The 25,619-nt window shown below is 37.2% G+C and overlaps 1 protein-coding gene across 1 annotated transcript in view; it reads left to right on the top strand.

Moving 5' to 3' along the window:
* ADSS1 (adenylosuccinate synthase 1) overlaps positions 1–24,143 on the top strand; it is a 30,021-nt gene extending 5,878 nt beyond the window's left edge. The window contains exons 2-13 of the mRNA XM_075753420.1: positions 8,391–8,493; positions 9,933–9,995; positions 10,692–10,742; positions 11,087–11,153; positions 12,476–12,583; positions 12,943–13,024; positions 13,987–14,113; positions 15,333–15,487; positions 16,669–16,793; positions 18,770–18,867; positions 20,023–20,172; positions 20,905–24,143. Of these exons, the coding sequence (XP_075609535.1) occupies positions 8,391–8,493; positions 9,933–9,995; positions 10,692–10,742; positions 11,087–11,153; positions 12,476–12,583; positions 12,943–13,024; positions 13,987–14,113; positions 15,333–15,487; positions 16,669–16,793; positions 18,770–18,867; positions 20,023–20,172; positions 20,905–20,957 (1,182 nt within the window). The 3' untranslated portion in view covers positions 20,958–24,143. The remainder of the gene's footprint in view (positions 1–8,390; positions 8,494–9,932; positions 9,996–10,691; positions 10,743–11,086; positions 11,154–12,475; positions 12,584–12,942; positions 13,025–13,986; positions 14,114–15,332; positions 15,488–16,668; positions 16,794–18,769; positions 18,868–20,022; positions 20,173–20,904) is intronic.
* The last annotated feature ends 1,476 nt before the right edge of the window (positions 24,144–25,619 follow it).

Raw genomic sequence — 25,619 nt, 5'->3', positions numbered from 1 at the left:
TGAAAGGACGTGCCCAACAGTTACAGTACAAATAACTATTGCATATTATTGCCAGTTTCCTTATTTCCTTGTTCTAGTGTTTTCATTAATGCAAAGTAAATACCATATATATTAGAAACAGTATTTCGAGGAATGCAAAGGAATAATACTGTGGGCAAGTGATCAAATAATAAAACCAAAATGTGGCAGAAATGCCAGACAAGAAGTTTTTCCTCAGTGGTTTAGATGCGAGACGGGGCGGTTTCCTTTATTCCTCTGTTGTGCTGCTGACATGGCAGGGCAAAGCAGCCGCGCGATGTTGTGACCGTCCCTATAGATCGTGGGCTGTTGGAACTGCTTGCAGCAGAGATTGTTAGGGCAGTTTTATGTGATGATTGCGTGGCGTTACAGGGGCTTGTTGGCTGCTGTTTTTCTCTGTATGTATGTTGTCTTGCGTTGCTGTCCTTTCAGTGAGATTTAGCCCTGATATTTAGTATAATTTCTACCTATGGGATAAAGTAGCATTAATCTCCTAATGATTTACTTGCTTGATGATCTTCAGTGAATAGATTGATGACTTTGGAGTCATGAGCGTGCGGTAACTACGGTCCCTAATGTTTGGGAAGGTTGATAATCCCCATTTGCACACACATACACATTCACACAGGTGTATTGCTTTCTAAGTAATTCTTTGCAAGATTCCCTGCAAAAAAGCAAGTAGGTTTTATTTTGCTGTTCAACACAGGAGAGGGTTCATTAAGTGTAAGTATTGGTTTCCTTAGCTACAAGAAAGAAGCCCACCCTTTGAAAATTGAAACTTTTTGTGGCAATCTGTCATTTTTAAGATATTTTATCCAAAATTTACTTTTCCTTTTGCTTATACATACTTACATGCTACACTGTATCATTTTAGGCTTTAGAACAACATGGTGACATTGCTATTTTAAACTAGCCTCTCCTTTGGGCATCAGCGAGATCATCTCAGGACCACCAGGATTATAAATACTGTATGAGAAGGTCAGGTTTAAAGTTTCTAAATCTCCATAAGAAAGCAAGCTTAATTTTCAATCCCTTTTATAAAGCCTGATATATTTATTATCCTCTACAAGCATCAAAAGAAAGAAGCTGAAAATTAAGCTGAAATGACATCTGTTCTATTTCATTCCTGTTGTAACTTACTAGCTGTTGTTATTTGTTTACAGATATAAGAAAAGTTGTGTTCATATCCTTGGATCATATTACTTCCCACAGGGACATGACTACACTTCTTCAGAAGAGAGGACTAAAGATGAGCAAACATGTCTAGGTTTTTCATGTTTGATTTCCTTGATTTTTAGGATTCTGGTAACATTGGTCAGAATGCTTTTTCCACAGTAGCATTTTCTATCAATATACCTTGAATTTGTTATTTTCTTTACATCTTCTGCTGAAATTAAATGTGTATTTTGTTGTAGTGGTCTGTCATAGTAGATTGTTTTTAGGTGACTCAACAGAACTTTAAATTCTGTTTGAGAGAAAATAACTAGAGTTTAAGAGTGTCTAGTTTGATTACACTGACTGTTGTTTAAAACCTGAGTTGAATTAGACCCGGCTTTTCCAGTTGCATTTTTCAGGTACTTAGGAAGACCAAGGTGTCCATATAAGTTAGGGTTACTTTTTATTTGTAGTAAAGGAAACATACTGCATTATTAGTGCAAAATATTATATTGGATTTCAGGTACTTGCACTAGAAATATTTTATATATTTCTTTAAAAGGTCAAAAGTTTTGCTCGGTTCTTCTCAAGTGTGTCTATAATCTTGCTAATTATCTCATTAGACTTTAGAAGGTCTCCTTCCATGGGAATTCAGGAGTTTTTGAAAAGATCAGTATTTTAATTGGGAAGGTGGGATCCTGTGGATTTTGTTCATTTTATCAGACAGTGAGAAGGGACACCGTAGGATCACACCTCAACAGGTGCAGGAATCAGACACAGCAGTTCTGTGCAGAGCTGTTCTTACTTGAAACTGTTATTGCAAACATATTCTTTCAGAAGAAGAGCAAGGCAAACTAGATTTGGCTGAAAAAAACATTATAATCCACTTCTTGGAACTGAGCTTTGGTGAGTTGGGTGTTATCAGGCAATAGTTTAACTGTAAAAAAAATTAGCAAGAAAAAACTTCAGTAGAGGAAACTGTAACAAGTACCTATGGCAGCAACCTCCTAACCAGAATATACAGCACTCGGTCATCTGACAAAAGCTTTCACATGTAGGTGATTTTGTGACATTGTATGTAAGAGTCTGAATGTTCAAGGCACTTAATGCATTGCATTTGTCTTTGTAATGTTTTTTTTTAAAAAACAGTGATGTTCTAAACTCATTTGCAATGGTGTAAATCAAGATAGCTACCATGAAAGGCAATGGATTTATATTATTATAAAGTTCATGTCAAAGCCATTTATACTGGTCACACTTACTAGCTAGTTAGAAATAGACATTGTTAATTAAATTGTAAGGAGAAAGACGAAACAACGTATGTAACAATTCTTGTTTATTCAGAATCACATATGAAATGCTGTAAATTGGAGAAAATTACTCAATCCAAATAAGAAAACTGGAGTATTTTATAATCTGCTTTATAGCATGATGAGGGGTATTTGGCCTTTAGATGCAGCTGAATTTAAGAAAATGTTTTGCTTCATTGATGAATGGGTTTAGCAGAGCTGGGACACTTACAATGAAAAGAGATAGACAGGACTCATACTATTATTTTTTTTCAGATGCAGACTTCCCAAACTGGTGGTTTGTAGCTGGTATTCCAATTCATAGATTATAAATTCATAGATTATAATACCAGAGGGGAGCGTTTTATAATCTTGTCAGAGTACCAAGGACACAGTATACTAGTAGCAGTTGCACCACGGCCAAAAGGAGAGGTAATACAATCTCTCTACTCCTACTTGGTATTCCCATCTATACATGTGAGGTTCGCCTTAGGCCTATCAGACCGTACTGAAACTGTTCAGACACCTCCTAGCATAGATACCTCCCATCCAAAGTTTGGCTTCTTTTTTGTTTCTAACTCATTTATTCTACCTGGTCATGACATTTTATGCTTTCACTGCGTGTACCAGTTGGCGAAGGAGCTCCAACTGCTGCGTGCTGCTGTTACACCGCTCATATGATAGTTGTGTTGGCTGGAGGTCTTCAATAACGAGTTTCTATTTTTTCCCCATTGCATTGATTAACGTTGCTAACTGGAAGAGGGTAAGAACCAATCGCTGTGGGACCCATCAGGAACATACCTGTTTCGTGTTCATCCTCTAGTTATAGTTTGAAACTATCATCAGGTTTTAAGGCATTTTATATGTGCTCTGATGATACACTTCTCCCACATATGCGGAATGCCGTCTTCTGCACACTACCTGACTGGCAGGAGCGGGCAGAAACACATCTGAGCATCAGGAGACACTTCATTCTTATTCAAGCGTGGATCATAAGGCTAGCTGGGAGGAAGATGTTCCTGCTGCAGGTACTGAACAGTCTCACTGTTGCTGTCAGTAGAAATTCTGTTTCTACCTTGGGATGGTTCAACTACAGAGAATAGAAGGTGATTTAAAAATAAAACCAAAACAGTACAGAACAAAACATCAGCCTTGAAGTGGCTGTGCACTTTGGAAAGCGGATTTGTTTCTTGATCTTTTTTTGTAAGTTCTACAAACAAGATAGAGACTATGTATTCTCCTTTGTCAACCTGTTCATAATAATTATAATTCCCTGCAAGATGGTGTTTATACAAGCGTACAGTTGTTAACACTGATAAAATGGAATAGCTTCTCAATTTAATGTATTGATGCAGTGCTTACGTTCACATACTATAGAATAGTAATCAAAGTACATCACTTCAGTGCAAGAATCCAATATCACAAATAGGTCAGCACGTAAATAGCTTGGAAAAGTATTTTCTTTTTAAATAATGTACTTGGAAAAAAAATGCAGATGTTTTATGAGGCAACTTAAGTTCCTTTAACTCCTTCTGGTACTGGGACAACATGTAACTTTACACTTTGATTATTAGAAGTCTGAAGGTATCGATTAAAATCTTTCGGAAAAAAATCCCATTTTTATCTGTGTCCAACTTAAATGTTCTTTAAAAATAATTTAAAAAACCAAACAACAACCTCAACATACAGGATTACTCTGCTCTGAAAATAATGCCTAGTACATTTCCTGTTGTTTAACTTTTGAAAACAACATGTTGCAACTGTTTCCATTAATTTAAGGTCTGCTTTCCAACCTGGAATGACAGGCATTTTTAGGTTGTTGAATTTAAACCATGTTGCTGGTGGTCTGCTAGATTTTAGAAGAAAGGAGGTATAGCTTGCAGCACTACAAAGTAATAGAGCATGCCTTAGGCAAAATATATTGAAATTATACATATTTCATATTGTTAGCAGAGCCTCAACTTCCAGCGTTTTCGAAGTTAATAAAAACTGATTTGTTAAGCAATGTAGGTACCTTCAAAAGACTGAATACTAATTTTCCACTGTAGGCTATGAATTACTTCAATGAAAGTTATTTTTTCTTAGGTGAAGAACTTTAACACCTACCAAATACTGTTAGAAACAAGTATTCTTCTGCTCTGAAACTTCAATGTAGCTGATACAAAGAACAACCATGGCTGCACAGTCAAAAAGTATTGCTGTATCTAGGCAGTGCCTCAAAGCGAGGATTTTTGTGGACTCTGGAGTTGAGCTTCCTAAATGCTATTTAGGTCTTTTTATTACTATATTAACATATCTATCGCGTTGTCTTGGGCATGCTTAGTACTTTCTAATTCTCAAGTCCCACTTCATTGCTGCAGTTTGCTGTAATTGATAGCCTAAATCACCAGCACGTAGGTTTCCTGCATTTGGTACAGTTTTAATAGAGTCACTAGAGATTGAAGTGATTTAACAGAAGGGACTCAAGTGCTACTGAACACATTGGAATCGCTGCAGGAGCAGCAAGGAAGGTTTCAGGTCGAAGTGGGTGCTAATGTTCAAGACACTGCTGTCATCCCAGTTGCATTCTGAGCCTTTTGGAGCTTCAGCAGCTCACCTAATGGTTCCTTCTTGGGAACAGAATTTCCTACACCAGAGTAATTTAATGAGAATGCCCAGGCTTCCCAGATTTTGGATGTGAATGCTAATTGTTATTTTTGGTCATACCATCGTCTTGCAATACAGATGATGCCAAAGTGGCACTGGTGATAAATCTGTCAGAAGTTGTTGTCTTAACATTCCCTTCATTAGAGCATTTTTTTGAAGAACTAGAAAAGAAGGCAGATGCCATCTCTAGAGACCTGGGAAAATGCAAATGATGAAAAATAAATAAAATGCAGGAGAGATCAGCAGTGCACAGCAGAGATTCTGTGAGCTACGTCTGGATGTTAAATGGCAGCTCATCATGCAGAGCTGCATTGAAGCAAGGGCTGAGCAGAGACACCAAAAGTCTCGGTCCATCCTGAGGGTCCAGAGAATACTTGTCACTAGGTGTGTTAGGGTTCATGCCACTTTAATGAAATACCATTTGAGGAGAAGGGAGCTTACATGGTTGCAGTCTACCAGGCAGGGTATTTCTCTGCACCTTCAATCATGTAGTCTTCAGATTAAGCCTATGCAAGCTTTTAGGTTCTCCTTATACTTTATTAGCAAAAGAAATGGCTCATAGACCCTATATTGACTCCCAGAACTCAAGTAAAATTTGAAAAGGAGTAGATATCTCTAATATCTGAGCTATTAGACTGCCAATATGCTGTTAGAATATCAATGAAACTGAACATGAGAAAGTACTGAGATGACCAGATAATAAACAGAAAGTATCTCATCAGACCAGCGGTATGCTTTGAAGTTTGATCATGTCTATTGGGCAATTCAGTCCTCTGCTACCACTTTAATTATATTTGTAAAAATTTAATTGAGCTGTAAAAATATACTCCGAAGACACTTGTTTAAGAAATGCAGACCAATATGAGCAGTGCACAATAACAGTTCCAGAGCTGTCAACACTAGCTTTAAATTAGAGAAGTGCTGTTTTATAAGGTCTGTCACTGAATTCTTGATTTATATTATCTGTCCAGAGGGACTGAAAGTGGATTCAGAGATTTTGGCAGTTAAAGGATGTATCATATCTGCTGATGTTTCTGTGCTTCAGCATTTTTTTATGTATGCCAGCATTCACAGCTGGTTGATTAATGTCCCTTTTTAAGCATTTGCTAAAGAGACAGCATATGTCAGGGTATCAGTTGTTCAGAGAAATGTCGAAAAGCATAAACTATCTTTGATAAACATTCTCATACTGGTATATCCCATCTTCTAAAATTTTAGGATGTAAGATGACACTTCTGACTCTAATTTAGGAGTGCTGTTATCTTGGATTGTGGGTCCTCAAGCCTGATTTCATTTGTTGATACGTTGATTAAGAAAAGCAGAATATAACTACAATATTATTAACAACAAATAGTTTTGAAGGAGCCTTGTTCCTTATGTTTTCAGGAAATATAAAAGTTGTTGTTTCTAGTAGAGATTAAATCAGTGTTACATGGAGTTCATCCTTTTAAAATTTCTGTCAAGCCATGGTCTATAGGCAAGCAGGAAAGGAAAAGTGATTGTCTCAGAAGTTACTGGCCTCTTTCTCAAGACTGATACCGCTATAGTAAACTAGCGTTTCAACCAGTGCAATCCATCCAGTCTCACACCTCTTAAATATCATATAAAGGAGTCTCCTGCATGATTAGCCTGCTAGATAGTTCAGTACCTTTAACTACATCCAGGTTCCTACAGTTGGCTTATTATATCTGGGAGGCAAGCTGAATACCCAGGATGGTTCTGTTTTCTTCAGAATTCTCTGGACAAGTTATAACTCTGCATTAGCAAGGCCCTTGGGAGTCCTTCCCAGCTCAAGGATGAGCTACCCAGCAGTTTGGTAAATCAAATGAAAGTTGTGCTTGCACCAGTTTTTCTGTTACAACTCCTACTCAGCTCTCCCTTAGCAGGTTATCTGTTTAAACTTCATTGTTGAGCTCACTTCTTCTAAAAGATGAGAATTACTTTTGTCATATTTAAAGGCAATTTCTTAATGTTTTCCTCCACATCTCTGCTTAAAACAACTTGATATATTTTTATAACGTGTAGCTTTTATTTTCTTAATGTTGTGTTTCAGCATACATCCACATTTTGTAAGGAATGTAAGTTGCCATTTTCCTGTATATTTCATGCAAATAATGGGCAAATGAGTAAATGAAAGTCTGGAAGAACATGTTATATTAATTTTTATAAATGACTCCTTTTCAGAGTTTTCATGTAACAACTCCACTCATTCAGCCAACACTCTTCATTATTTGCAAATTACCAGTGACAATCTCAATCTCCTTCCAGTAGATGCCTTCATTCTAAACCCTTCTGCATCATTCAGACCTCATATCAAATCCACAAAGATCTGTAAGTGTTTTGGAAAATAGAAGGCCTGTAGCACCAGAGCAGACAAGTAGTCAGATTTCCCAACCTTATCAGTAGGAGAAAAAGTTATATCATGACAGAACAGCAACAAACATTAAGCCTGTTGAGAAAGCTGGACCTTTAATTTTTAAAACTCTTTACTGTTTCTGTTCAAATCAACTCATGACCTTGATTTCCTCATCTCTTCCCAAGTTTCTGTGTAGTCTCATCATTCTCTTTTAAAGCCATTTCTGAAAAATCAGTTTCTTGAGGAAAATACCAGCTCCCATTCTCAGGTCTGGTAGATGATTGTATAAGGTATGAATTGTAGCCGACTCCATAAGGTGGTGGTGGTAACTGGGAAGATTGTCCCTTGACAGGGAGATTCCGTGAAGCTGCGAAGACTACACATACGCCCAACTTTATACAGACCTTCCATCTTGAACAGCTAGAGAAGCAGTAGCAGTTTGTGGGTGGGCAGGCAGAAAGAGCTTCCATCCAGAAGGAAATACTGGATGTTTTAGGCTTTAACCCAAAGCAATGACCATGCACAGAAGATGCCCAAAAGGATGGACTTGTGTAGGCATGTCAGAGACAGGACTCCATGGGTGGTAGTTCAGTCCAGTTTTGTTCCCACAAAGCTTCAGTTCTCTTGTAGCTTCTGCCACCACTCCTACATTTACTTTACTTTTGCTCTGCCCCAGTCTACCTTGACCCCGTGGTATCATTCTCCTTCCTAATTCTACACAGTCCTGCTGAAATCCTTCAGCCCCATAATTGTCCTGTCTGAGCCCTTTTTACAATACTACAGCATCTCAACAAACTGTAACATGGAGAAAGCAGCAACTTAAGACGTGAATGTATAAATAAAAAAAGGTGATCTTGTCAAATCATCTGCTGAGAGTTTAGAGCAGTGGTATGACTGTTAATCTTTTGATGTTTCTTTTGTTGCAGGGTGGGAATAACGCAGGCCACACCGTGGTTGTTGATGGGAAAGAATATGATTTTCACCTATTTCCTAGTGGCATCATTAATCCAAAGGCAATTTCTTTTATTGGTAAGACAATTTTGGAACTTGATTTAATAAAGTAACATTATGTGGTAGGTAGCTGTAACCATATTTTACAGTAGCAAACAAAGAAAAACATATAGGTGACTCAGATTTGCTTTAGCTTCAGCTGTTTGACTTTTACTTCACTGCTGCTCTAACATGAAGAGCTACTCTATGGTCAGTGTCAGTTTAATGTCTGCCAAATGGACTAGAAAACAGAAAGTAAAACCCCCTTTTTCCATTGTGGTATTCTTACGCTTCAGGGTACAAGTTTGGATCCCACCCTCTACTTGCACATTCCTTTTATACTTCCAGAAATATAAATGCTATACTTTGAGGATACAAAACCCAGCACTTAGGCTAAATAAATAATATCATTTATCTCTGGCATCTCTTTACTGACTGTCCAGAAATAGGCCCTAGGATACAGGGCTTTGCTTGGAAGGTTATCATCCAGTCTCCTTTTTGTTCACATTACCAGCTGTTTAAGGTGATGTTGTATTTCACTGTAAAGATATTTGGTGCAAATGGCATCATAAAAAAGTTTTCATTACGTACTGTACATTAAACTCATGTTTAAGTAATAAGCAAATTTAAGCCGTATACTTGTCTGAAATTATAATTCCTTCTGACAGAAAAACCATGTACAGACCGTGCAAGAAATGAGTGTAGGTTTTAGTGAGTCACGGAACTGTAGTTGCAGTTTTGCTCCATTTGATAATTTCCAAATGAATGATTGAAATATGTAAAATACATTCTTTTCTCTCTGCTAAATATGGTGTATTGTCTTGCTTTCTACTTTACTCTCTTGTCGGTTAGTAAAGTTAGCTTAAGTTATCCTAAATTTAGGCTGAGACAGACTCTTGCAGATATTTCTGATGTTCCCAAGAAGGAAGTAGCAGCTATTTCCAGCCCACTACATCACTAATCCTCCACATCTTGTCAGTCTCAGCAGCAATGCTCTGTATTGCATATGGATTTTAAATTGTAGCTCAAAAGCAGGGAGAAGGCATTGCTAATGTATTACAGCACTAGTCTGAGCTGAGTTTAAAACAAATATGTGAATATTGAAAATTTAAATACTATCGCAGACTTGTTGGTGTTTTAAGGCACGGACTTCTTTGAGCCTTTACCAGTGAACAGTTGAGGCTGAAGTCATGTTGCAAAGTCCACCACAAAGAAAAGAATCTGCTTACCTCAGCTGGCTTCGGAGCAGACTCGGCATTCACATCTCAAACAAGCGAGCTCTGGTTTTTCTGATTTTAGCAGGCTTGTAGCTGCTTACCCAAAATGAGAATTTATCCAAAAAGTTCTCAAGATCACTTTGTGACAAATGTGAGAAACTTAGTTTTTAAATAAAATTTCAGACAGCAAGTGTTTACATGTCGTGCATCCTAAGAATATTTTATTTCTTGCTTTAAAATAAATGCTTTATGTTCCCAAAGGTAATGGAGTGGTTATACATTTACCAGGCCTGTTTGAAGAAGCTGAAAAGAATGAAAAGAAAGGTTTGTATCGAGTAATTTTTAACCTTTCTTTATGATAGCAGCCAGGTTGAGGCTGAGCGAAACAGTATTTAAAATGTTGAATACTGTTGCAGTCTTCAGATGTTTTTTCTAAAGCAATCTTTTCGTGAGTTTTCAGGGAACTTTATGGCATTTGATACCATATTAGGTAGAAAATAAAATCCTCCCTTTGACCTCAAACCGAGATGGTTTAACCCAGAGTTTCTGTGTCCCCATTTCTGTGCCCAAATATAAATTCAGTTGGTTCTGCTTTGAGCAAGGCTTTGGACCAGATGACCTTCTATGGTCCCTTACATCTTAAGTTGTTTTATGATTCTGTATATATAAATTCTGTATTTTCTGAGGCACAAATGGGGTTAGTGATTTATTGTATAGGAAGTTAAACAAGAATCTTTCCTTAAAATAAGAATTGTGTGTCAGCCACAGCATTCTGGCATTAAGAAGTGGATACCTTTGTCGGTACCAAAATGAGAAAGCTGAAAAAGTAAAGAATGAGAAAAGTTTGTTAATGAAAACATTGCTGATACTTGATATTCACTTATGTTTTATCCATTTTGTCTACGATCTTCATAACAAGAAGCTGTATAAACTGGCAGACATAGAAGAACTAAAAGCAAATCTCAAGGTTTGATCAATCAACACAGCTGAAATCCTTCTTTTCTTTGTATCTTCTGACAGGTTTAAAAGATTGGGAGAAAAGACTGATTATATCAGATAGAGCACATATAGGTAAGCCATGATTGAAGGGGGAAAAAACTTCACAAATGATTTGTTTCGCTCCTGGTACTAAACTACATTACTCCTCTATAGAGCAGTCATGTATTTGACCCAATACGGCCTCTTTCTATGTTGCGTATCTTAAGTATAATAGTGAAATTTGTATCCACTACAGAGTGATGTTTTACATATTTTCACCGTGTTTAAGGAATGCTTGCTCTGTTTTCACATGAGGAGGCCTGTGTACTGTCAGTGATAGTAAAGCCACTTTGTCTTGAAGTTACAGATGTCTGTGATTTAACGAATGTTTTTCTCCTTTGGTCTCCCGCTATGTCCATTTGATTTTTCCACTGCAGTGTTTGACTTTCATCAGGCAGTAGATGGGCTCCAGGAAGTGCAACGTCAAGCTCAAGAAGGAAAAAAGTAAATATTTTCAGCACCTTCCTTTCATTAATAATTATGCAAATTTGAAAAAATAGTGTAATTTTGAAAAACAGCAATGCAATGTATCTCTAAAGAGCCTTGCTGATGTGATTAATTCAGTGACTCTGTTCTGCTCCTGCTTATGTTAGTGAACAAACTCTGAGGTATTACTGAAAAGGCAGGGTATGCATTCCTACCTATTTCCATTTTCCAGTTCTCTGCAACATATAGAACCAATTAGGTTCCACACTTGTAATTATTTATTGTATATTCACTTATGCTTCATGGAGATATTAATTTCTATTTTAATTTTAATCTTACACTTTAGCCCAGTATGTAACTAGTCATACTTCATTACGTATGACAAACTTCTGGTTTCTGAAAGAACAAAGGTTTATGTGAACACACTGTATTTTTCTCTGTTAGTCTATTAGATTTTGATCCCATTGGACAATTTCAGCAAAACTTAACACACAAATAGAGTTCTGAAAATTACTGTATTTCTAAAATGCACATGAAAATAGGCATGCAGGCAGAGAAACAGTTTTATTTTTATCCTCATCAAGGTAAAGGAAAGAAGAAATTTTTTATGATGAGGGTGGTGAAACACTGGAACAGGTTGCCCGGAGAGGTGGTAGGTGCTGCATCCCTGGAAACATTCACGGTCAGGTTGGATGGGGCTCTGAACAACCTGACCTAGTTGAAGATGCCTCTGCTCATTGCAAGGGAGTTAGACTAGATGGCCTTTAAAGGTCCCTTCCAACTCAAACTGTTCACTGATTCTATAGGCAGCAGCAAGAGTTCATAGGGACAGAGATGGTATAATGGCAGAGCCATAGGAAACCAGCGTGATTGCTCACAGAACTGGTTGTTGTTCACAACTATAGGCAGTGCTGCAACTGTGAAAACGACATTTGTTTCCTATTGTTTGTGGTAAGGGATGTAGTAGTACCACAGGATAATATAGTAACCATTATTACTGTATAGCATATGTATATACACACATAGTTTAAACTAAGCTTGTCTCAGCCAGACCCAAGGCTTAATGTTTTACTGCATACTATGAATATTAGCAATATTTGTGCAAATCCACTGAAGCATGCAAGTTGCTATATATTTCTTGTTACAGAACGTTAGTCACTTTTTTGTCTCCGAACTCCTGCCCGGTACATGGTATATTGAAGAGCTTTAACAAAATTACTTGGCATGAAGCATATTTTTGCTTATTATGATAAAAAAAAAAGCATGCTAAACTTCTGCTAAAGCATATTATGCTAAAGCATACTTGTTTGGGGGGGGGGGGGGGTGTTCTTTTTAACTAGTATTGGCACAACGAAGAAGGGGATTGGACCAACATATTCTTCCAAAGCTGCACGAACAGGCCTTCGAATTTGTGACCTCCTTTCTGACTTTGATGAATTTTCTTCAAGGTACAACTATTTTCATTTATAAATATTATATTAAAGAGTGATACCTTTTGGCTAACAGATTTGCTTTTAAGGACATGTTTTTAAATATGCATCTAAATTTTGTGCGTAAATTGTCTAGAAGGAGAAGAAAACTGGAAACAGTGTGTGTGTATATTTCCTGTACTTCAGAGTTTCTCATAATTTAAAATTTAATTTTGTACTTTGGGAAATGCACTGGTTGAGGTATTGAAGTTCTGGGTATTTTATCCCTATAGCTCTAACTATATACTGTGTATAACGTAAGCTGAGTTCTTGCCAAAGATTCTGTGAACAGTAACTCAAAGAGTGTTCTTCATAGATGGGATTTCAATATTTTACAGATTTAAAAACCTGGCACAACAATACAAGTCAATGTTTCCTACATTGGAAATAGATATAGAAGGACAACTGAAGAAGCTGAAGGTAAGAATTTAACACTTGTAATATTTGTTCAGTTTCAAGGAAAGTATAGAAGAAAACAGTAATATTTATTTTAATTCAAAGATATTTATTTTAATTCAAAAAGTAAAAATAAAGTTTACCAGAACTACTACTTATTAAAGTAATTAATTTAAATGAAAAATACATATCTTCAGTATTACAAAACTTTTTAATAAGTAGTAGCTGTGCTTTGTAATAGAATGATCTCTGATTGTGGGCATTAAAATAAATTTTGTGGATGATTTAATTGGTCCTATAATATTTTACTTTTTTGACATAACTGTTGTATTAAAGTAGCCAAGAGAATGCAGGGTGACATTTGTAGTTAGCAGTCTCCAGCCGTGACTAATATAGGCTGTCTGAGAGACTTCCATGATACTGAAGAATTGTTTGTGGAAGCTGTGTTTCAAGATTCTGGTATTACAAGAAAAATGTCTTTTTAAGAGCCACTGGTAAAACATCCTTCATGAATATGTAGGAAAAGAGGATGATAAAAAAATCTCTTACCTTTTCCAAGTTTTGTCTGGTATTTGTTCAGAGCTGACACCCTACCTTTAAAGATACTTTTCAATATTGGTGAGGAGTGATTTTTTTTTTTCTTTTGGAGCTTGCGCTATTTTTAAGTCCCACTCTCACTGTGTCTAGACTACAGACACACTATATAGAGACTTTATCAACACAATGAGGTATGTACGCAACAGGTGAATAGAAACAGTACAGAAATTATGGCATTCTAATGCCGTAACAAGTTATGGTTTCTTATGGAATGGTTCAGTACATTGATTTGTTTTCAGTAGAATATAAGCTAATAGTTGTATTTTTTCAGGTAAAACACAGCTGGTGTGTTGGGGTTATCTGTATGTTTCTTGTTTGAAAAGTGAACACAGTGTTCCCTGCTTCCAGCCATTGTCTGGGGAAGCTGACATTTCAACTTAAATTTGCAGGGATATGCTGAAAAAATAAGACCCATGGTTCGAGATGGCGTGTATTTTATGTATGAAGCGCTTCATGGCTCCCCAAAGAAGATTCTTGTTGAAGGAGCCAATGCAGCATTACTTGATATTGACTTTGGTAAGTTAAATTCTAAACTTAATTTAACTCCTAAGAGATTAGTTCTATTTTGATTAATTTTATTTTGATTTTTGTTTATCTCAGCTTTACAAACAGCAGGAAAATAGAGAAAGAAAATGGTTTTCCCTTTAATAGGAACAGATCTCCCAAAAGTAAAGCACAGTAAGCCAGAGATTGTATCATTAACAGGATTTAAGTGCTTAGGGTTTAGGTATTGATTTTTACTGAAGTTTATTCCAGTGGAGTTGAAATTTCACTCCAGATATTCTTGTCTTTATTACCTCTAAATGTGTGTGCACATTGCCATACATTGCAGGCACCCACTGCAATGCTGCTGAAATAATTCCTCTGCGGTGGAAGGAAGATTAAACTGGTGCAGATAACCCATAGGTATAGCTTCTTCACTTGATCTCTGCTCTGCTCTCATACCAAAAGTCTGATTAAACTACTTAAAACTCTGTAAAGATGAAATGAAAAACTGGAGAGATGCTCTAATCCGGAGTCACTGTGTAGAGATCATGAATAAGCTCTGAAGGCTTAGAAAATTTGCGGCAGATACTCAGAGCTGCTTGCGTAGCGCACTGGGCATGTCAAATTGTGACCTTTCCACCAGGCTGTCCGTGGGTGTTGCAGAAATACTTTCTGTGATACATAGGACAGTGAAAAAAGCTTTACACAGCAGCAGCATCCTGTAATAGATCCAGTGCCTAATGGAAGTAGTATTGAGATGCTTTTAAATTTCTCCCTTGTGGACAATCCTCAGTGGAAGTTGCAAAGGATGAATGCAGAAAAGCTTACACATTGGAACAGATTGCGCATACTTGATATCTCCTTAAGTATAAGAAAGTAGTATATTTTCTTATTTGTCTTGCTCACTAATAATATACAAATTGCCTGGGGAAGTCAGCTATTTGAGTGGAAAAAGTCCTTCATTTGGTGGGGGGGGATTTCTGTGGAGCTTTAGAAATCTAAATACATATTATTCACTACAGGAGAAGGCAATTTGGGGAAGAACAGCTTAATTTGTTCTCTTAAAAGCAAAATGGGCACATGTAGTAAGAAGAATTTGCCCTGCTTTTTGGCTGCTATTTTAGTTTAGCTTTAAAGCCAAACATACAAGTGAAAATCTCCTTTCAAATCGTTCCTTGCCATAAAAGAGAATCAGTCTTTGTTTCTTTTCATTGCTGAAACAGGGTTGCGCTGTTGTTTTTTCCAACAGGCACGTATCCTTTCGTGACTTCATCGAACTGCACCGTAGGTGGTGTGTGCACTGGGCTTGGCGTTCCTCCCCAGCATGTCGGTGATGTATATGGTGTGGTGAAGGCCTATACTACTCGGGTGGGAATTGGAGCCTTCCCCACTGAGCAGATTAATGTAGGTTTAATGTTACAAAATGCAATAGATACAGTTTCCAAAAAGTAAGGTCAAAGGAATAATAAAATAAGGTCAAGGGTATACCAACGATAAATAAGCACCATAATAATAATACCAAGCACTCATGAAGAGAGGAGAATTACATTATAAACTTCATGTATTTTTCTTCAGAGGAGAGAAACACAAGTGTGATGATGTTATATTACAGTGACCACACTTCTGTTGTAATGAATGATATGAAAACAGATTTCATCATTTATGTAATGTCATGAGGTGCATGTCAGTGGCAAGAGTTTGTTGTAGACTGGAACTGTCAGTGCATCACAGGAAGCTTAAACTACAAGATACAACTTCTGTGCTTAACAGCCTGTGTTCTGTGTCATTTATAGAATAAATGTGGTGTGTGCATCAGCCAGTCATGCACAAATTGATCAATAAAAAGAAGGGGAGAGATTTTGATTCTTTTAAACTGTCTATTGTATTTTCATTATCAAGAAACTAGAAAGCTCAGGGTATTGATTATGAGCTATGTGCACAGCAATCTCTAGGTCAGTGATCCAAATCTAATTTAATGATTTAGTCACTAAAATCCTTTCTCTAATGGCTCAAATGAATCAGTGATATCCTTTAGATTTATGAATCATGAGCATAAAGTTTCTTTCTTCCTCATTTTTAACACATTATAAACACTGCCGGCCCGAAGAGAAGTCTCATACTGTGGTAGAACCCAGGAGCCGTGGGCATGGTCAAGGAGTCTGTTGACCTAGACATTGTAAAAGCATTAATCTTGGCCCAAGCATTTGCAGTCTTGCCCCAAGAACAACAGATGCCAAAAGACCAGATGAAGAAAGGAAATGCAAACAAAATTAAAATCAGGCCTGAATTGTCAAGGAAATCTTCCTATTAGATGAAGAAGGAAGAAAAGTGTCTCCTTGGAACATGAAATAGTCATATTAAATAAATACTTTGGAAATGCTAGTGATTGAAATACAGACCTCCTGTGCATGAGGGGATTTATTCTCTGCCTTAGTCCCCTCCTAATAAAACTGAGTTATTTTTTTCTTTTTTTTCCTACCAAAAAAGCTTTGGAATTGCACAACTATTCATCTATATTTGTTTGTATTTGTTTTTCTGCTACTTTCCAGTGAAATACCATCAGCATTCTTTCTGTCTTCTTTTAGGAAATTGGAGATCTTTTACAGTCCCGTGGCCACGAATGGGGAGTAACTACCGGCAGAAAGAGACGTTGTGGCTGGTTAGATCTTGTCATTTTGAAATATGCTCATATGATCAACGGATTCACTGCGTAAGCATCACAGATTTTGCGCTACATTTGGAAGTGATAATTTTGTGCTTCGCAGAATAAATATGTAGGTAACATTAATATAAGTCCAGTAAAGTGTTACATTTTAAGCAATAAAATAACTCACAACAGGCAACTGAGAATTGTTTTAATGCTAATAATAATCTAATTCCTTTGACGTTTTTTTTTGCTTTTCAAATCAAGTGATTTTACAGCATCATAGCAGTGATTTTTTTCATATGTTTTTACTTTGCTTACATCAGATTACATCAGGTAGCCAGTGTAGATTGGCTCAACATATCAGTTTTCTAACAGTTTGCTCTGTTAGTGCTTTCGTACTGACTTATGTTGTGATCTAAAACCTGCTGGTTTTGAGCTTTGGTTGACTCTAGTTGATCATACTTGTAGGACCAAACCTGTGGCATTTGGAACTGCTACCTCTTTAAGTGAAACACGTGGGATGACACAAAGCATACAGCAACTGGCACAGCTTTCATTCCAGTCCTGACAGGTTCATTTATTTACAAAGATGTGGTCTAATGTTGTATTATAAATTCTACATTTAATGGGCTGAGTTTTATTTTCTTTAGGACTGACTTACTTGTTGATAAATTATTTTATAATTCAAAATATGTATTAAATTGACATTGTTAAGGAAAAGTGGCTGCTTAAAGGAACTATTCAAGACCATAATGCCATCAAGCTAGCTTATGTCTGATGCTAAAATGCTAGTAATTATCATAAGCCATTAGTTTACAACTAATTACCAATCTGTATTTTCAGAAAAAGTTGCAGAAGTTTCACTGCAGTTTTGTTCATAAAAAAGTCTAGGCTTGTGCATTCAGGCAAACTTGATATATGCACACACATGACCCTGGGCATTTTAATATCTTAGAAACTGAGACTTAATATTGTTTATGCTGCTAATGTTACAAAGGAACAATGATCTGTATTTATTAATTTATCAGAAGGGTTTTTGAAATATTTTTATGTGGATTTGTATTTTGCTTTAACTTACACAGCTCTATTTTGTATGGAAGTAATATTAGGAAGGTGCTATGTTTCCTTCCATTTCAGTTCTATACAATTATTGCACTTCCGTCAACAAAACTGTCATCTCTGCTAACTGTGACAGTTAAAAAACGTGAGGAGATAAAAACTTCAAAAAAGTTGAAGAACTGTCTCTATGCTGCTTCTTTCCCAGAAGGTCTTTTCATTCAGTCATTGCATTCATCGTATATTTACTGAGCTCATAGAGCAGGGACTATTATGCACATACCTGTCTAAATCCTCAGCTACTCATATTTTTACCAGGCAAGGTCTGGCATATTATTTCTAGAGAATTTGACTAGTTTTAAAATGCAGTTTTATTCTAATCAGTGAATACCACGGTGTCATCTTGAGGTTCCGCCTTTGTGTTCCAGTGTGTTCATTCAAAACATGAAAAAGGTTCATTAAACTGACAGCCCTGATAGCACAGCCCAGGCACTGAAAGCCAGGCTGGGTTCTTTCCTACTGAACTGTATATGTGATTTTAGTAGCCAGGTTATGTTTGTGAAGTCTGTTTTAAAAAGTGTAATTTAGTAAATAAGTCTGTCTTACAGTTGTTAATCAGTAGGAATAACAGAAATAATCAGTAGTAGTAACGTAAAGTGACATCCCATCGTGCACACCCAATCCAAGTCCAGTAAGTGCCACTTTACATAGTCAGCTTGTGTTTTCATGTGCTGAACTGAACAGTATGAGCAGTCAAGCATTTGGAAATGTGTCTTAGTAACTCAGTCATGTATTCATCCCAGAGGCATGAGTTCAGTTAGCAGTGTTCGTAGTTTAATATATTTGTGTATTTCTGCTTGCTGGGTTGCCTGAGCTGGATTTGTAAATACAAAACTAGAAAGAAAGAAAGAAGGAAAAAAACCCCAAGTATTAAAGAGGAGATTCATCATGTATGTAACTCTAACTGATGTTTTTCTGTACAGTTTGGCATTAACAAAACTGGATATTCTTGATGTCCTTGATGAGATTAAAATTGGTGTTGCTTACAAATTGGGTGGAAAAAGAATTCCGTATTTTCCAGGTATGTTGTTAAATATCTATGTTCATTTTTCTCTTTCCTGCCTGTTAAGTCATACCTGTTGAGAAAGACTGTTTGCTTTTTAAAATCAGGCTGGATTTCTTTTTTTGCTAGACGTTCTGTAGAAATTTGCAGAACTGCGATATCAGTATAAAGACTACTGTATCAGTCTGTTAGCATTTTCTAGTCACCTTGTGTCTATACGTATGATGACAACAAGTTGAGAGCAAATAAAATCTTGTGTTAGGGCCTCTATGTCTTGTCCCATTAGATTTTATTTTTTTTATTGACAACACAAGGGGTCTGAAAGTCAGCAAGATTCAAGTCAGTGACTGGGTATCATTGGCAATAGCCCTTAATGAAGTAAAAATAAAATTGGTGCTTAAGCTGTGCAAAAATGAGATGAATACAAGCAGAATAAAGCTGTTTATGGGCTACCATCATATAATTAACAGCAACGACATTGTGGTTAATAAAAATGTACATTGCCTCATGAATATACTTCACGTTAAAACTTTTAAGATGTAATAATATGTAATTTTCATACATTAATGGCATTTTCCAGATACCTGTAATAGTCTATGCTAAGATGAGGGGTTTGTTCTGTTGAGAGGGGGGATTCTGGAGGCGCAGGGAGGGCTGGCAGCAGCCAGCTTTCCCACCACTGATGGTAGCTCCTGGCTGGGGACAGTAGCACAGTGTGAATTCCAGTAGGGAAAGGCTTGCAGACATCTAAGTTTTTTAGCAAGCCTGATTTAAGTCTGTTCCAAATTTTTTAGAAAGTCGTGCCTTGTCTACAGGCGGACTTCTGTTTTATTACGTGCAAATCTGAACTAAAAAGTGGAACTACTGTAAACTTCAAATAATTTGTTTCCTTAAAAATACTACTGTAGTCTTCTGACAACCTAGAGTGCATCCTAAGGTTTTTGACAAGAGAAAACTGGATTACTGGATCCTCTTGAATCATAGTTATCTTCCTAAGTAACAGAAATTAATCTACATTAAGAATGAACGAATGAACCAACCAGTAGAAATACTGTTTCTCATATGTCAGATTTTAAGTGTTGTCAAAAGACTTTGTTGGTCATGAACCATAGGTGTGTTCTTTTAAGGTGAAGCAGCTGAAAATCAACTTTGATAAAAATTGTTCTCCCACAGCTAATCAGGAGATACTACAGAAGGTGGAAGTGGAGTATGAAACAATGCCTGGGTGGAAGACTGACACAACTGGTGCACGAAAATGGGAGGACCTCCCACCCAAGGCCCAGAATTACATCCGCTGTGTGGAGAACCATGTTGGAGTGCCAGGTAAATCTTTGTGTAGATGTACATAGGGGATGGCGCAGCAGTCAGGAACAGCTCTGTAAAAGTGCTGAGTTCGTTAGTCAGGGAGTGGCTTGATTTGGAGACGTGTTGCATAATGGATACAAGATTGTTTAGCCTGTCGTGCAGAGTTAGGCTCTCAGTGTGGAGGCAGGGTGCCATGGTGGGTTTGATGGCTAAAGGAGACCTACCTACAGTCACTTCTGTAGTATCCATGGGCAATAAAAACTGTAGTGGAACAACTGTAGTATGGTATTTGGGGTGGCTGCTCACGCTGGGTAATGTTTTTAATTGCAGCCTTACATTTAACAATATTATAGCATGTGTGCATCACTATCTCCTGGTCTACATCAAGAAAACTTCACAGTCTGGCAGAGCTCTTGCTTTGTCTCTGCAGGGGTTTAGCTAGACATTCCATCACTCAAGACAATGAGTTAAGCCTGCCCCAAATATGCTTGACCTTCTGTTAGGCCTTCCATCTGCAATGCTTTGTGTTTATGATATAATTATTTCATGCTTTCAGACTCCAGTATGTTGCACTTCTAGTCTGGTAATGCAGCAGGAACAAAGTGATTTTTGGCAGTAAAACTTACGAGCATTGTGTTTCAGGACAAAGTTGGCCAGTTTGTAGGAAAGTGAGATGAAAGGTGAAAATTATTCATTTATTGTAATATTTACTCTCAGTAATTGTTCTAATAAGTGTGTTTCCCTCCCTAGTTAAATGGGTCGGAGTTGGAAAATCGAGAGAGTCGATGATCCAGCTATTCTAACCAAATGAAGAACTTCAGTGATGAGAAGCACAATTTAGTGTTCATCTGTTCCTTACCGCTTCCTCTTTAAATGGAGATGCTGTTAAAAACCAACATGTTCTTCTACGAATTGAATAGAAACAAAACATATATTCTGTATTGTAACATTTTATTTATCTTTAATTTCTCAGTAAATTCAGTGTAAAATCTCCTTGGTGGCCATCATCAAAAAAGTATTCTTAACAAAATGAGGAAAAAATATTTTTTTAAATTTGAGCCATGTTACTATTTGAAAGTATTTGACATCCATATAGAGTTCTTTCTTCTTGCTAAAACCAGTATTAAGCCTTTTCCAGTAGTTACTGAGTAACGTTAGAATTGTGAAGCTTGGATTTGTTCTTGAACTTCAGATGTTAAAATGTCTATGTATCTGGGTTGGCAGTAATAAGACAGATGCCGTGTACTTAAATTGGTTGTATTATACAGATTTTCAGTTTCTAAACTACAGTGAAGTTTGGTAGGTATTTTTGACTGCACAAAGCAAACACAATTATCTATAATTTTTATATAATGATTTTTAATAGCCCACTAAAATGCATGGAGAGCAGCTAACGTATTTTTATCACAGAGCCTATTCTAGTAACTGAGATAACATCTGTGGAGGGGCCAAACTGGAGAAAGCTGACCTGTCTAATAATTCTTTCAAATACCCTGGGTACTAACAGACCATCCCTGTGGAGACTGTCAGATCTGCAGTCTTCAGTTATGCGGTAGGGAAGCAGCGAATGAAGGTGGAAGGAAGAGAGTCCTCGGGGTACAAAACACACGGGGAGCGTGGAGCCGAGACAGCACGCTGTGTTTTCTCAGTGAACCTGAGAAACCTGTGTTTTCTCAGTGAACCTCCTAAGGCAGTGATTGTAACTTCCAAAGTTTTACTGTAGTTACCTCTTGAGGAAATTGGGACTTGCAGCTCTGTAAGGCACACTTTGCTTCCACAGCTCCTAGGTTTCCAAGAATAAATCAATGCATGACTTAACGATGACTGCTGCAGTATTTACACCCCTCACACGTTTTGACCTTCCTCAGCAAAATGTAATGCCTATTTATAGAAGGGGGTGACATGTGGCAGCCAGGGTTGGGACATGTAAAAGCTGCAGAGAGGTCCCAGAATCTTCAAGAATACACTTGGATTTCTTTGTGGATCTTCTGATTTATAATGGCTATACTTCAAGAGCTCTCAAAGAAAGGCCTGCCTCTTGTGGAGGAAAAAGAATACACTAGAAATGGAGTTATTCCCTAACTGCAGAATTTTCTGAGTAAATGTTCCTTTTCTATATATGTCTGAGAGCTATAACGGTATTTTTGTATCATTCCCAAAGGCTGTGGAAATCGCGTCACAACCCCAGTAATGCCATTATGTAGTGTGTGAAAATATCCCTTTTCTGAGATGGTAACTCCAAGGATACAAAATGATTACATTCTTTGCATCAGAGATGGGGGGCGGGGGGAAGAAAAACCTGTCTGGAGTATCTTGTGTGATGCTCATCCCCTTTGTCTTTTCTTGCTCAATATTACATACTGGTTAATGTTCAAACCCATTTATGTCAAGAAGCAATTACAAAAGTACCGGTACAGGCACTAAATTTAACTGTTTACAGATGTATTGCTGCTTGTAGGGCAGAATTCTTACACCCTCCAGCTGCAGTGCAGTCTCTTTGTACCCCAGTTCATCACAGACTGTGGCTTTATGCCACAATCAAATACTTTCTATCTCTCAAAAAAAAAAAAAACCCAAAAACGAAGAAGAGCCCAAAGTCGTGAATCCTTAATTTGGCTAAGCTCCTTTGTTGATCTTTGACAAGTTGTTTAATCTCCTTGCTACTGTTTTGCAATCTGTAAAATGGCAATTAGGAATTCTGATTAGGATTTCTGACCTTATTTAATGTTTGTAAAGCACTCCTGAAAGGTGCTTGGTAAGTGTTGATTATTACAAGCACTGTGAAATGTGCCTCATTTATGAGGTCATTTAAACATAAAGATGCTTGGAGATACGGTAATTAAGTTTTGTTTTCACATGGCTTGACCTTGTGACATTGCCTATTGGATGATGTAGACCTGTTCCTCTTCCTGGCCTCATCTTCATCAGTGCATTGTGTTAGGAGGTTGCCTCTATATTTAAGCTTTATTTGATTTATAGGCAAAGTCCACAATGACTAACAAGCCACTCGGTGTGCTGAATAAAGGGATTAAATGATCAACTCTAAATGAAGTATTTGGCATATTGAAAAAATTAGGTTTTATAGATTAATTTTCACAGGATTACTTTCTCTTGTTCACCTAATCTTTTTATTTTCTATTAAGTAATTTTTCCATTAAGTCTCCATTGGATCCACATTGCCCATCTTTGCATTCAAGGATTCAAAAACCCAGTGATGTTGTCAGTGGACATGATGTAATAGGCAATTATCCCATGACTTAGTCTATTACCCTGAAAATAACACTGTGCATTTCATTTCATAGCATGGATTTTTTAAATGAAAGTTCTATTGAATTTCATATGTGGTGTTATTGAGTTAAACCTGAATAAGTTCAGGCTTTTATCGAGAAGCTGTTTAATCTACAGAGTGACACAATGCTTAATATGAACATTTTTATGTAAATTTGCTTTTCATTTTGGCTGTTTCCCTTGAGTAGTATTTTGTATTGTTTGGAATTTCATTTTAATAACAATCCCTGTGATGAATTTAATGTCTTCTTTCTCCCCAGCCAAATGCAATAATGACTAAAACTGGTTGATGCATCATCCTGTTAGATATCTGGATGGAAGAATAAGGGTAAACATCTACCAAAATGGCATAATTTGTGGTAAAGACTATAGTTTTTTAAAAGTAGCAATTACTGATTCACTCCTGCACATTCATGTATTTGACATATTTTTCTCACACGTATGCTTACAGTATGGGCCTTCACAGTCAGGTGTATGCTTCCTAACACATGCAGTATAGGATTTTGAAGCTTTTGTAATTTTTAATTTGGTTATATATGGTCTTACAGTTCTAGCATAATGCACTTTATAAAAGGAAAGAAAATTAAGCATTTCCATAGTAATGTGCAAACTATACTTACACCTTATGCAGATTTTTTCAGATGAATTTTGGATCCACACCTGTTTATTTTGTCCTAAAAGACATATTAAAACCAGTTTAACATTACTTGGTCTCTATTTCTCCTTTTTTAACACAATACACTTCATACAAAAACATGGTTCAATACTTCATGGACTTTAAAAAATAACTAGCAGCATTACTGAATGAATTGCTATTTTCTTTCAATCTACATATTCTCAGTGTTTGGCTTTTTTTTTTTCTTCATATTCTATAAACTTTGTCTCACTTTCCCATTTACAAACTGAGCAGTAATCAGTCTTTACTACCATTCACGGTTAGTCATTTCAGTTAGCTCACCTGAGTCAACAATGGGTTTATGAAGAAAAAAAGCCATTTTCTAATTGATGCAAAAATGTTCTTGCCATAGCAGCTGGCTCAGAACAGCTGATGTGAACTCCATACAGCTCTTTATCAATAGCACTGTGCTAGGAAGGAAAGGTGTATATTGGCTCAGATAAATAATTACCCACTTCTAAAACATGAGTGGGCTTCAGATAAGTACTGTTTGGCTTTCGGAAGGCTTTATGGAAATCACTCTTTTTCTTACCTGTTTCAGAAGGAGCCCAGAGCAGTGGTGAGTGACCTGTCCAGTAAAGGATGGTTAATACAGAATTCAGGGCAATGCCCGAGAGCTGTATGAGAACTGCTCTGCTAATTAACTAATGTTTCTTCATTTCCTTCACAGCAGTTATATATATAAATTCATCTAGAATGGTCTTTGATAGCCAAAGCATCTGAAGCAGTTTCATCTAACTCCACGTGACAATGGCAATGCCAAGGCAAAAAAAACCCAAAACAAACAAGGGAGTCTGTGCTGAAATCACCCACCAGGAAAGCACTTTGGTTTGTTACCGGTCGGTCTGTTGACTGTCACCTGGAGAGCTGAGTCTTAAGACTGGGAGGGAGGAAAGAAGACAGCGTGGGAAAAATGTGACTGTCTTGCCTCTGGAGAGTTGCAATTAACAGATTGCTTACCTGCCCTTACCCTCTTCTAATTATACTTTACTTGGGTCAAGCTCTGGCTCACTCCTTATTTCTCATGGAAGTGGCCCAGCTTCCTTTACAGTAATATTTCATACCCATCAGAGAGCCAGTTTCAAGTGCTGGGTGTTTGCAAAAAGCTTGAGCTGACATCGCCTTGTAACTAGGCATCAGGCGAGAAAGTCAGCTCCAGCCATCTCATCTTTAGAAGTCCCTGTTTGTGGCACAGGCACTCTATCAAGGGAGTAGGACTCGTTGGGTACTAATTAAAGTGAGTTTGTTAGTGCTGGTTTTGTCTTTATTAGATGTGTATTGCCAGTGACAAAGAGGGTGCTTGAGGCGAGGAGCCTGCTTGACCGTGGCAGTGCTAATTCATGGTGTGAGAGAGAAGTGGTGGTGCACAGCCTGCTTCAGGGTGGTAGGAAGCTTGGTGCTTTCCTTCCCAAATCACAGCTCCGTCACAAAGGAGCTTTGGTAACAAACAGCTTTTACTCTTGGATGGGGCTGGTTGAACCCTTACACATTGCTCAAATTT

The sequence above is a fragment of the Balearica regulorum genome, chromosome 5 (assembly GCF_011004875.1).
Source record: "Balearica regulorum gibbericeps isolate bBalReg1 chromosome 5, bBalReg1.pri, whole genome shotgun sequence".
Classification (NCBI taxonomy): Eukaryota; Metazoa; Chordata; class Aves; order Gruiformes; family Gruidae; genus Balearica; species Balearica regulorum.
The sequence above is the reverse complement of the archived record's forward strand: the minus strand, read 5'-3'. Positions and strand labels throughout refer to the sequence as shown.